The sequence below is a fragment of the Cottoperca gobio genome, chromosome 9 (genome assembly GCF_900634415.1).
Source record: "Cottoperca gobio chromosome 9, fCotGob3.1, whole genome shotgun sequence".
In the NCBI taxonomy this organism is placed as follows: Eukaryota; Metazoa; Chordata; class Actinopteri; order Perciformes; family Bovichtidae; genus Cottoperca; species Cottoperca gobio.
The window spans coordinates 21941183-21954683 of NC_041363.1; the positions used below are offsets into that span (position 1 = coordinate 21941183).

General features: G+C 41.6%; 1 protein-coding gene and 1 pseudogene across 20 annotated transcripts in view; one reads left to right on the top strand and one right to left on the bottom strand.

Moving 5' to 3' along the window:
• Nucleotides 1-2407: 2407 nt before the first annotated feature.
• LOC115013285 (nuclear factor 7, brain-like) lies at nucleotides 2408-4857 on the top strand (annotated as a pseudogene).
• A 961-nt stretch (nucleotides 4858-5818) lies between these two features.
• Nucleotides 5819-13501, bottom strand: part of camk2b1 (calcium/calmodulin-dependent protein kinase (CaM kinase) II beta 1) — a 61042-nt gene continuing 53359 nt past the window's right edge. For 10 of the 20 annotated variants that reach the window (XM_029439457.1, XM_029439466.1, XM_029439463.1 and 7 more), the window contains 5 exons: nucleotides 13006-13167; nucleotides 12167-12242; nucleotides 11978-12072; nucleotides 11326-11559; nucleotides 5819-9502 (listed from right to left, as the gene is read on the bottom strand). In XM_029439457.1, the coding sequence (XP_029295317.1) occupies nucleotides 11327-11559; nucleotides 11978-12072; nucleotides 12167-12242; nucleotides 13006-13167 (566 nt within the window). In that variant the 3' untranslated portion in view covers nucleotides 5819-9502; nucleotide 11326. The remainder of the gene's footprint in view (nucleotides 9503-11325; nucleotides 11560-11977; nucleotides 12073-12166; nucleotides 12243-13005; nucleotides 13168-13501) is intronic. The other 10 variants (XM_029439476.1, XM_029439474.1, XM_029439472.1 and 7 more) reach the window with 1 other exon arrangement.

Below are 13501 nucleotides of genomic sequence, written 5' to 3' on the forward strand. Positions count from 1 at the left end.
CCCCATAGTCTTTCTCTTCATTTCATAGCTTTCCTCTTGGTTGCGCTGCTTCCAGCCTCAGATCGAGATTTGGAGGGCTGGCCTTTATGTTAGAGCTTTTATCCAATCATATTTCAGCCATCATGTGTTGCCAGGGTCCAAGAAATCTGCCCTGAGGCCTTCAGAATCAACAGTGCGGGCGTCTGTAGCTTAAAGTGAACGGAGACAAAACTGTGGCGTTAACCAATCAGATTTCGAGTTGGGAACACTGGGGCCAGCTAGCAGGTGTACGATAACGTCAGCACGTCCACGTCTTTTGATTGGATACGCACTATTGAGAGGCAGAGCTATGCAGAGCTAGCAACCTTGAACGAGCTAATTTGTGTAGATTTCTACAAGCTGTTTTTTCAACCCACAATGGCTGAAGGAGGAGAAGAGATCGATGTGGTCGCAGATATAATTACAACGCCATTTTCAAGACAAACTTTTCAAGAAAAGCTAGACATCGTGAGAAGAGAAAGGCCAACCCCGACGCTAGCGAGTCTATCCCTGTGTCCACTGCTTCTGCCGAGCGGTCATTCTCGGCCTTAAAGAGAATTAAAACTTAGGGCAGAAATGCTGCTGGACAGACTCGGCTTTCAGCATTAGCCTCCGTGTCTGTAGAAAAGGACTTATTGGTGGAACTGAAACGCACAGATAAACTGTACAACAGTCATTGAAGTCTTCTTGAGGAAAGAAAGGAGGATGGATTTTGTGTTCAAATAATCAGTTGATTTGGTGAGTAACAAGCATTTTGTTTTTTGACAAATATATAAAATGTTACATGGGTGGGGGCTAGGTGGCTGAGAGCTGTTAAAATATGGGCGGAGTCCGCCAAAAACATTCCCTTGTTTTGAAATTCCAATGTTGACAGGTATGCACGTGCATGTTTAGCTTTATGAAAGGCGAGGAGAAAAATATTACACAGGGGTTACCGCTGTTCTTCATTCAGCTTGTTTTGCCATCTAGCAAGTGGGTGGCTGTAGAGTTCTTCTTTACTAGCTTGTTTATTAGCAATAGTTTGTGCCACATTAACGTGCTCCTTGCTCTTTCATGTTTTTCAAACAAAGGGTGGTTGAAATTCTTCGAGCCTGTGTGAAACGCACCTGTTATGTCTGCTAGATGTGGATGCAAGCGACATATTTTGCACCACATCTCGGTGCGCTCATCATTAGCATCCAGCCACGGCACATCTTGGAGCCACCTTTCAGAAAAAAATATTTTCTTCTGCTCCGGCTCGGTTCGCTGTTTTTTTGCATGTGTTGAAACGCCAAAGTAGCTGCATAATGTATTTAGTTTTTTGGACATGTCTAGTAGTCTACTCCATTGAGTGTTTACAAGAAACACGTGTAGACGAACTATGTGTTGTTTTGATGACCTGGCGCGCAGTGACACTAGTGACGTTACGCAATCCAGATTTCTGCCACCGCATCCGTACCTACGTACCAGTTATGTGCACCTCCTGATTATAACAGCTTTAAATAATCAAATGCACAGAGAGAGAGACACACACACACACACACACACACACACACACACACACACACACACACACACACACACACACACACACACACACACACACACACACACACGTCAGTTAAATGTCATGAAGAAGTTTAATCTTGAAAGAGTTTTACATGAGTGTCTTTCCAACAATCTTCATCGTCCTGTTAGTGTTTAAGACGAGATTTCTCACACTGACCAGATCATCTCACAGAGGGAAACCGAGGGTTAAACATGTTGGAGTCCAGAATGAACGTCTTCTCATGTTCAGCTTGCAAAGTATCATGTTTCATCTGCTGGTCATAAAAACATATGACTGCATTATTAAAGTCAATGATTAACTCATGAAGAAGAGAGAAATTAAAAGCAAAGTCTGACATTGTACAACAGAGCCTCGACACCATGACAGTGTGAGAGATTTCTATGGAACAATGAACATTTAGAGGATCGTAAGAGGCAAACTGAGGGGAAGTCAAAGTTGGTGAGTCTTTAATATAAGTATCATTTCTAAAAGCAAAAGATATGGCTGAGATAAGACTTTAAGAAAGTTTCCTGAACTTCCATCTGTTGCACTGGCTGAAGAATAAAACTGTCAAACTGGTTTCATGTCACTCAGCCTGTTGAAATGTTCAGTCAAAGACACAAACCTCTCCTTGTTTGTGCCTTTATGAGCATTTCCAACTCTTTATTTAGTGAACAATGAAATATAACTTCATCTTTTTTACTGGAGCGTCCTCTGTACTAAGACTGAGTCCTGACCGCTGCAGGTCAATGTTCCAATCCGACCCGTGGCCCTTTGCTGCATGTCGTCCCCTGCCCCCCCTCTCATCTCTCTTTGACTCTTCTATCAAATAACCAAAAGAAATAACTTTAAGATCTGCTTTTTAAATGATTGTACCTCTTGTGTTTGTCTTCCAACAGATACCTGTACAAAGTAATTGTCCCCAACTGAAGGAAAAGTTCAACATTTCCCTCTGAAAGACATCCTGACGTCACCATCTGCTGGTGAATAAATGACAGAGCAGCATTTCCTGCTGTTGATAGTTCACCCTGTGACAGAGATACATGGAAACAAAAGAAGATTTTGATATTGTTGAACAGAGCTGAGACGCCAGGACAGGGTGTGAGATCTCTGCTGGAAAACACACGTCTGGAGTGAAGAGAAAGGACAGTAACTTGTTGAGTCTTGCTTTCAAAAGACAACAGGGACCGAGACAGATGGCTGAGAAAACCTCTCTTGTTGAAAGTTTCCTGAACTGCCATGTGTGTTCAGAGACTTTCAGAGATCCTGTGTCTCTGAGCTGCAACCACAGATTCTGTTCCAGCTGCCTGCAGAACTTCTGGGAACAAAGTAAGAACAGAAACTGTCCCATTTGTAAAAGAAAGACCTCAAAAGATATTAGGAGTGAACTTTGCACTGAAGGAACTGGCTGACTGCTTTGCTGAGAGGCTGAAAGTTGGATCATCTGAGACGGAGAAAGGAGAGAAGAAGGTGGAGGTGTTGTGTAGTAAACATCCAGAAGAGCCTCGATTGTTCTGTAAGGATGAAGATAGAGCTGTGTGTCCTGTCTGTGAGTTTTCTCTCCACCAGAGTCACACGGTGGTTCCTGTAGAACAAGCAGTCAGTGAGCTGAAGGACCAGCTGACATGTGACTTAGAGTCTCTGCAGGACAAGAGGAACAAACACAAACAAGTGGAGAAATCATACAACGAAGTGATTCAAGAGTCCAAGAAGCAGCTGTTGTCCACAGAGAGGAAGATCAGAGCAGAGTTCAACAAGCTCCACCAGTTCCTGAGGGAGGAAGAGGAGTCCAGACTGGCAGCTCTGAGGGAGGAAGAGGAGCAGAAGAGGGAGACTATCAGCAGAGAGATGAAGATGATCCAGGAGCAGATCTCCTCTCTGTCACACAGTATCTCTGCTGTTGAAGAAGACCTGCAGAAACACAAGGTGCCATTCCTCAGCAGTTATAAAGCCACTCAGACCAGAGCCAAAGTCCAGTGCTCACTGTCAGATCCACAGCTGCTCTCAGGAGCGCTGATAGATGTGGCCAAACACCTGGGCAACCTGTCCTTCAGAGTCTGGGAGAAGATGAAGGAGAAGGTCCACTTCAGTCCTGTCCTTCTGGACCCAAACACTGCATCCCGCTGGCTCTATCTGTCTGATGATCTGACCAGTGTGAGATGTGGAGACACACACCAGCAGCTTCCTGATAATCCAGAGAGATGCACTGAGTATGCTGATGTTCTGGGCTCTGAGGGCTTCAGCTCAGGGAAACACAGCTGGGAGGTGGAGGTGGGAGATCATCCTGTCTGGAATGTAGGTTTGGTTAAAGAGTCAGTTGACAGGAAGGGAGAGTTACAAGCTTCACCAGAATATGGAGTCTGGTGTTTATTACATCGCAGTGGGAAATACACTAATGGTGTTGGTAAGACTGTCAGAGTGAAGAAGAATCTCCAGAGGATCAGAGTCCAGCTGGACTATGACAGGGGGGAGGTTTCCTTCTCCGACCCTGAAGACATGACTCACATCTGCACTCACAGAGACACTTTCACTGAGAAACTCTTCCCATGGTTCAGTATTGGAAAAGCTGGTGAAGCTAAAACTGCTGATATCAAAATGTGTCCCACTGAGATTTCTCTGTGGCGTTCAGGGAGGGTGGTGACGTCTCAGTGATTTATTAGGATTGTTATGCTGGAGGTGGTTTTTTGTCAGTTACAGATAATTCCAGTTAAATGTTTATAGATGAGAATGGTGTAATTGTAAAGTACATGAAGAAAATGTAGAGATGCAGGTTAAAGAAAGAATGAGATGTGATCTCTTTCAGCAGGTCACATGATGGATCACGTTCCTTGATTGTTGTATAATATACAATATATTTCTACAGCACAGAATGAGAAACTAAAGCATAAATGTCGGCAGAATTATGTGTTGGTGGTGTAAATGTGCTGCAAGAACTGGGACGAGTAGATTCCATGTGTTCATCTTATTGTACTTATATCTACAAATGTTATTTTCCCAGACATGAGAAACAACCTTTTGTATCTTAATACAGTCATATTGTTTCTCCAGTGTTTTGATAAAACGTCAGGTCTTACTGTGCACAATGTAAGAACAGTGAATGTTAGTGTAATAATTCACCTGTGATTTGTTGAGCGTGTGTGACTGTCGACATATTCTATATATTATTTCAGTTTATCCATAACAATAAATAAATCTTCTTTATTTGTGCTTCTTTGACTGTAGAAGATTCTACAGGAATAACCTGATGAAGTTTATATTGTTCTTCAATGTTTAATCCATATTAGAGGAGCCCAGAATGGCAAGAAAATCAAACATCAAATATTGACTTTAAGATTGTGTGCATTTGGGCTGCGACTAAATATTATTTCTGTTATCAAATAATGTGTTGATTGTTTTAATCAAAATATCTTTAAAGTGTGAAAAATGCCAAATAAAAACATCAAAATGTCAAATTTGAGCAAATGTTTGGATTTGTTACCTGATGAATGATTTAAACGATTGATGTTTTAAATCGGCAGCGATATGTATTAGTAAGTACAGCTGGCAGTTAATTAAACAATGTAACAAGAAGTGTCATTTCTAATAATATGTATTAAAATGTTGAGTGCAAAGCCCTGACCTCGTCTTTAAATTGTGGATGTTGAATGTTAAAGGTCGCAGTGGTCACCTTCACCTTGATCACTCACATTAATCTGTATCTTTATGATCGCACAGCAGCATTCATTTCATCATTCTTCAACATGTGCTGTTTGTTTCTGTGTGTTGATGTTAACTGTCCATTAGATGTGAAACTTCCCATCAGCACATGAGTGTGTGTTGGATGAACTGCAGGATTTACACTGTGGATTCACGTTACGTTGGATTCAAAGACTCGGATGTTTCCTACCTGGTCGCGTCAACACATTAATGATAATTAATAATTATAATGGAAGCTCTTTCTTATTCTACAGTGATAAACTGCTGCTGTCTCTGACCAGATTGTCTGTTATATTTGTCACAAAGTCATTTTATCGTGCAGCTACATTAGAAGCATCAATGTGCCGTCTATCTGTGTGTGTTTGAGCTTTACGTTGTGTGACTGCGCCCCCTGCTGGAGCTCATTCGCTCTCTGAACTGCCTCTGTCCGTTGGACTCAAGTGCTGATCCTCAAAGTGACATGCAGCTAAGTGTCACTTAGTCACTCTTGGTGCCGATGGTTAACAAGCGCTCCTCGTTTTCTCTCAGCTAAGTACAAAAGGCAGCCATTCTGCACTGACAACACAGAGCCCCATAGAAAAGCATGCAAGATATTCTTTATCACATCATCATCGTCACCGTCAACATCCTCATAGTGCCACAGTCATTAATATCATCATCTTCATTGAATCATCTTGAGATAAAAATAGTTATATGCACTTAAAAAGCTGAGAAAATAGACAGAGAAAGGTCGAGTATACCAGCATTCAGTAGAAAATGAGAAACCAAATAAAAAGCAAAACACCAAAAAAACAAGTGTCTCGTTGACGGTCATGCAAAGAAAATGCCAGCTACAATGCTAGTTAGTTGCAGTTGTGTATTACTGTGTAATCCCTCATTTTAAATATGTGAATCCTATTATATTGATTTTCAATTCTAGTAAACACACTATGAAGAACAGAAGAACAACACATTTGTACTGTACATGCTGCTATGTTTTTTGGACATGTCTGGTTAGCACGATCTCGCATTAAACATCTTCAGGTTACCTTTGACCTTTTAGTATTAGAACAGGGTCAACGAGGCATTAACACTGGATGAGACACGATTATACAACGTCTCAGCGCTTCACCTTGATAAAAAACAACCTTCATCACCTTATATAAAGGCGATGAAGCCTTTGGAGGGACAGTTCCCTCAAAATACAATCCTGTATTATTTGAGATTTAAAGAGATAGATGTCCCACTCTGGCAAAGTAGTAATGACCTAAGTGGAAGACAACGATGGACACCATAAAACTGCAAAAAATAATGTTGAAAACAACTTCAACAAAGTTCAACAGAAGAAAAATAGCAGGAAAAGAAAAAGTAATGAACACCACGTTGGTCGTTACAGAAAAACACATGCAGGATGCAAATTGGGTGTACTATCCCTTTAAAAACAGTCCTGTTTTACATGGAGCAGTGTCCCTTTAAACAAGGGATAGGCAATAGGCAAAAGAAAAGAAAAGCACAATAAAAATATCCACTAAAATAAATAAATATTCAAAATAAATAGAAACCTGAGGACTATTCACCAAACCGACTGCCCGGTCTCTTTAATATCTTGGTCTGACCAATAGGGGCGAGACAAATGTGAAGGCAGCCAATGGTGGACAAGCAAAGTACAGACGAGCTGATCGAAGTCAAATCCCAACAAAAACAGTTTTCAGTGCTGCAAAGTCCATCGGATTAATCCTGCCACCCCTGGCACAAACAAGCACTTAATGTCATATAAAGATGATAATACATGAAAAAAAGAACATAAAATACATTTTCTTTAAGTCCTGGGCTGAAGGCAAGGGGACTGATATGTCCTCCGAAATAAAGCCTTCTCTTTCCATCTCTCACACAACACACACTTCTAATATTTCCTCTAAATAATACACACTGAGATGTGTACTTTACATGCTTGCAGACACACACACACACACACACACACACACACACACACACACATCTTGCACCCTGTGGCAAAGGACTGCCCTGAAATGAGGAACCAGAAGAGAGAAGTTTATGAATGGTATGGGAGAAAACTCCTCACACTTGTAGAGGCTTCACGCTTACACAGCGTTGATTCTTAATGACTGATACGAGTATGTAAGTGTGGCTTTGTGGAAACATCATACCGTCTTTAGAGCACCGACCTCTCGTTTGCCTTTTTGTTTGGACCCGCTGTTGTATTTCCACAAAGCACCAATATTTTAGTGAGTTAAAAATATCACAACTTTTAAGAAAATCGCTTTTGAGCTTCAAGCGGGTAGTTAAGCTGTCACCTAGCAACAGCAGGAGCTGCCAACAGCGCATCCATCTCCGAGCACTTTGTTTTTAATACAAGCCGAAAGATTTGTCTGAATTATTGTGAGAAAAGGCCGCATGTGACGAGTAAATAGTGCTCAGTACAGTATGAGATATTTTACTTGAGACAATAACATTTATTTTTGTAGTCTCATCTGTTAATGAGTTGTACTGAGTCTTGGTAGGAGACACAATACATAAACAAAACATTGATGTATTTAGTCATTTAAACTTTTTATAATTCATTATCAGTTGATTGATGGATAATTCCTTATACTACAGCGGTGATTTGTGTATTTTAACAATGCCACGTCCTTTTTTTGAAGAGCAAAACTATATTATTTAAATGTTTTAGTGTCCAGTTAAACGTTTTGATGTTTCTCTGGTCAAAGATCAGCCTAGTCCAGGACTTATAATGCAGGTCTGTAACCAGGCAGTCTTTCGTGCCCCTCCACTTCATTTAAGACAATGATGCGACCTCTTTCTTTTGTTTAGCCCTGCATGTTTAATAATTGTTCTTAACGTATGCTTCTATGTACACGTCTGTGCTCAATCAAAGCAGAATCTAATACTAATATTGGTGATGATAGTTCCTGTTTGAACCGGATGCTTTTCTTGTTACAACATCAGAATAATTATTCTGAGCACCAACTTATTTCAGATCATTTGAAAAGGGGTCGTTGTTATAAAGTTGTTACCAAATAAGTCTGTATGTCATCTCCAACATTAAGTATCTTGTTGTATCAAGGAAATGGTCTCATTGTAATGAGAAACAGATTTGTTTTCCTCATGGTGGCAGCAATACTAAAACAAGGAAGGGAACATATTTGCTAAGAGAAACAAATCTAGTTTCTTTTAGACCTCACCATTCAGCGTGCGAGAGCTCAGGGCTTTTTACCTTTACAGCGTTACACATGGAGATGGAAAAGGGAATTCACGGTAAAACTCCTATTGCGTGCCGTTTCTTCTCCGGCCGTTCACATTGCAGCAATAGAAAACACCAGGTTCCTCATTCTGTACAGAGGCATTATGTTTGAGTTAGCACTATGTGTCTGGCTCACATTACCACAGTCACACATACATAAAGACTCAGTCTCTACATTCACACCATCAGACATACCCCTTCCAAAAAGAAGAAAAGAAATCCCCAAAAGAAATCGAACAAACAAAAACATGTTGTCCATGAGTTTGGGCGCAGAATTATAGCTAACGTACAAGAAGCAACTGACAAAAAATGGCAATATAATTTTCCACTTAAGAGCCACAATAAAAAACAGCCACTGTTAATATGGGGGAAAAACATGCTTCCTTAACAAGATAGAGAAAAACAAAAAAAGATTTCCTTCAACTATAGAAACCACTGGCATCAGAAATGTTGACTTATACAAATTACATATACAGTTGCTTATGTGTAATAATAATAATATTAATATAGTAATAATAATAATAATAATATATATAGTAATGATAATAGATTTTACTTAAAACTTTACATACTGTATTTCCAGTGCAGTGTTTATGTCACATAAGTGTGGATTCACAGGAGCACAAGAGGGTTGGTGTCACAAAAAAAGAGACCAGAGGAAGAAGGCATCACACCGAGTGCTGAACACACCCCCCCCCCACCCCACCCCCCACCCAGAGTGTCGGAGGGAAGGAGACGCAGCCGCAGGGGGTGAAGGACGTCGAGCTGTTTGTTTGATAGTTGTCAGATTGTGTTGTAGGACAGGTGACAAACAAAGGGGGCAGTAGTAGTAAAAGAAGAGATGCATGCTGGGGGTTGAGGTCGGGGGTCCAGTGAGGGGGGGGGGGGGTTGTTGTTGTTGAGGGGCCTGTCCCCAAACCGACACTGGACTTGTTCTTTCATCCCTTCCTCCTCTTCCTCTCTCTCTCTCTCTCTCTCCAGCAGAGCACTCCTGACGGACAGAGCTATGGCATTCATCCCTGAGGAGGAAAACAAAACGGCGTCAAATAAATGATAAATAATAAATATGACTGAGATCAGATTTTTAAATGAAGGGAATAGTCTGACAGTTTGGGAATTAGGCTTATTTGTTTTTACTGTGGATGAGTGGATTCACACTGATGAGGAAATTCCTCTTATTAAAGCAACACACTGAAGGATTTCTCAGTTTCTTCTCCTTAAGTTAGGAAACAAAACACAGTGGGCCCCAGGTCACATTCATGCACCTTGTTCTTTTACCATGTCTAAGGTCAGGACCCGTCGTCTCACACAGACACATAGCTCAACACACAGGACTGACTGTTGTAGAGAGAGCTGGTACATAAGAGTTATGGAGGCTCCGTCTCTGTGGATCTGCACCCACACATACACAATGGGAGCACACAGACATCAGTGGATAAGATTAGGTGCACTTTGCCTTAAATCACCTGCAGATGCTAACAACTACCTCTTTTACAATGTGCAGCCTGTGACCTGAGGAGCCCAACGTGATCCGTCATTAGCTAAACATGTTTTCGCACTTATTATCCAATGGCATCGTTTAACATGAATGGATTGGCAGAGAATGGCCATATTTGGGGGTCTTAATCTAGTGCGCCCAGCGTAGGTTGAGTACCCTGAGAGAAAGTCGTACACTGGGACTACGTCTCTGTAATTCACTTGCATTTCTCATCCTCCAAGCTCCAATAAACCTTTAGCGTAAGACATCAAGTCCGTCTCCTGCAGCTTTTTTGGTCTCCAGTTACTCTACTCACAAAGATTTCCCTTCACAGAAACCATTTAATCTAACTAAACTACCACCAGCAGCTGGTTATCTGAGCTTAGCATAAAGACTGGAAACAGCTAGCCTGCCTCTGTCCAAAGGTAACAACGTTTTCCTACCAGCACCTCTACATTTTTGCACTGCAGTGTTTGTGTGAATTGCTGCCAGGTACATTTTTTAAGTCAGGCTAGTTGTTTCCCCTTGTTCCCAGTCCTTATGCTAAGCTAAGCTAAGCCACCTGTCTCCAGCTTCACGTATATGAGAGTGGTATCAACATTCTCATGTAACTCTCTGCAAGCAAGCACATTAGTGTCCCAAAATGATGAACTATGATTTTGGAGTTTGATTTTTACCACTTCAAAACTTGAATTTCAATAAGCATGATTTCATGACTTTGGTGGGAATGCCACAATAAAGCTTAAATATAGCAGAAATGTTGTTCTACTTGTTTATGGTGCAAACATTGCAATATCAACGAAGGAAACAAAAGTCTGATTAGAATCATGATAGACCTGCAACTTCTACCTCTAGGATTACTGTGTACCAGGCAGTAAGGCTACAGCATCAGCTGAAACATTTAATAAATACATGCAGTTGAAAAAGCACCACATGAGGACCAAAAGTAAATTCATAGAATTAACTTAAATGATTTACTGGGTGGGAATTCAAGCTTTCTCCAGACTATTAGCATTCCTAAGGCTAATGGAAACGCACACTGATTTTCTTTTGCTGACTGTCGCTGCACCTAAAATCTATGCAGCATTTGAATGAACACATCCCGTAAGAACCTTCTTTCTGCTTCTACACAGTGTGAGCACCCAGAAGAACCAACAGCAATGCAGTCAATGTACTCAATACTAGATTTAGAATTAGAGCTACCAACTTTGAAATGTTTGTTCTTGCCTTTTATCCTCTATTACCACTCTGGTTGTTGTGTTAAACTAACATGTGAAATATACAGCATAGGTACAACAGCTGCTTTCTGAAGAGTACCAACATGCTCCGAGAGGAACGCCTCCTGCTGTCAGTTTTCTCCATTACCTCACTGGAGTGGCGCAGCAGGTGCTCCTGAGCAGTGGAAGTGGATGTTCTGCCACTTGCTGTCTCTGCGATGCCAGACGCGAGTTTCCTCCGACTGGCTGGACCGCGGCCGACCCTGGTTGTCAACAAACTGAGTCAGGCGGATGTAAGCGATGCAGGCTGCGTCCTCGCCGATCATGTGGACGTGAGGGTTCAGGATGGTGGTGTGGATGGGCTTGCTGTTCTTAGCCAAAACTGAGAAGATGTCAGGAGAAAGAATGGAGTAAGACACCACCGGTTTGGAATTGTAATAGTTCAACAAACTATGTAATTTGATGTGTAAATGTAACACTAATCATCTCAGTCGGTGTGGTTGCTGCTGTGGAATATCTTCAGCCATTGTTGGCGAGTCTAGTTTTTTTAGGGTGGAGCTTTAGTTAAATTTATCTACTTTCATTTTCCTACTTGACGCTTCCTGTGAAAATATTTCCTAATGAAACCAGTAATAGGGCAAATGTAGAGATGTACAGCAGCTAAAGGAGAGAACACGGCCCCATTTTGTGATTCAGACAAATGACGTGTATGTTTACACTAAAATTACAGATAAACAAGATGAATCAATAATAAACATAAGCACCGATAAGACAAATGCCACCAAATGTATCAATCTTACGGTTCTCAAAGTAAAATCTGTGGAAATCCATGCCCTCTACCAGGTTGCCCAGCGCCTCCGGTTCAAATGAAGTCAGTCCAGGGTCGCAGATCTTCCTGAGGAGGAGAGAGCAGGGCATGTTAACGAAGACACACATTAACTCTAAACTATGCATTTGAACGCAAACCACTCACTAAAACGCAGACTCACGCGTATGCTTCAAAGTCTCCATTGTTGATTGCCTCTATCAGCTGCTCGGTGATCTTGATTATTTCTTGTTTGCGTCCTGCAGAAGAAAAACAGGCACATAAGTTAATCAGAGGTAAACACAACAGTTGTTCAGATCGAGAGCAGTTAGTTTCTGAATTGTTCACGCAACAACACAGATGCTCAGGCAAAGGCAGTTAGAACCCTGACATACATTATGTTCTTTGGGAAAACTGCAAATAATGTTTCAACTTCTTTGGTCATTTATATAATGAGCGCAAAATATATGCTTCATAGTAAACTTGCTGTAATTGTGCCAAGTGTGGATTCTGTATAACAAACATCTTTGAAGATGCAGGTTAATTCACTCTTGATTAGTTTGGGAATTCATTTCTCATACATGTCAAACTAATTCAATCAAACATGTCCACACATACAATAGTGAGCCTTGCTCATCATGTGATCCTGATCGACTGTCAAACACACACACAAGGCATCTCCTTATATCACCGCACACAATGTCACCGCTGTATTCAAAGACATCACAAGTAGTTAAAAGCATAAATCTGAGTGCAGTCAGCAGTGCTCTCCATGGCAGACTGAAGAGGATGTTAATAGCAGCACAAAGCACACACATCCAGATGTTCCAATTTCCAACTTAGCTGACCAAAGAGCAGTTTACCACAAAGTACTTTATGTTATGTACCTGTTTACCGAAAGCACAAAACACTGACTGTGAAACACACTTGCTCACACACAGGCCTGCGCTGAAATGCCGTCTCATTAGGCCCCGTGATTGGCCAATGTGAGAAGGGTCGGGGTGGGCCGTGCTCGATACTCACTCTGGGAGGAAGACAGGGAAGGGGAGTGAGGGGGAGGTGGGGAGGTGGTGTGTGCAGGTGTAGGGGTGGGCCTGGCGCTAGGTACCGGTGCAGCGTCACCCTCGGGTGCAGGGGCCACCGGCACCCTGCGAACGCTGCTTACCAGGTCTGTGAGCCGAGACACTGAGTGCCGCCCAGGCAGGATGGATGGATGGATAGGTGGGGGGTGGAGTGATGCAAAACAACAGATTAGAGAATAAAATAATGTGTGGTCACAATAACTATAAATTAAACTACAGTGTCAGCAACATTACTCATTGTCACAGCCTTCTTTTGCACTACAGACGCCACACAGAGGAAGATTCAGCGCCCACAGATATAGTTTTATGTGGAATCTTTCATTAAAACCACAGTATTATACCTTTCAATTAACCCTTTCAAGCCTTTCGTTTGCACACCATTATTCATCATTTCCAGGTCTACTTCAAATATGAAGCACAGACTTTAAATGATGCAC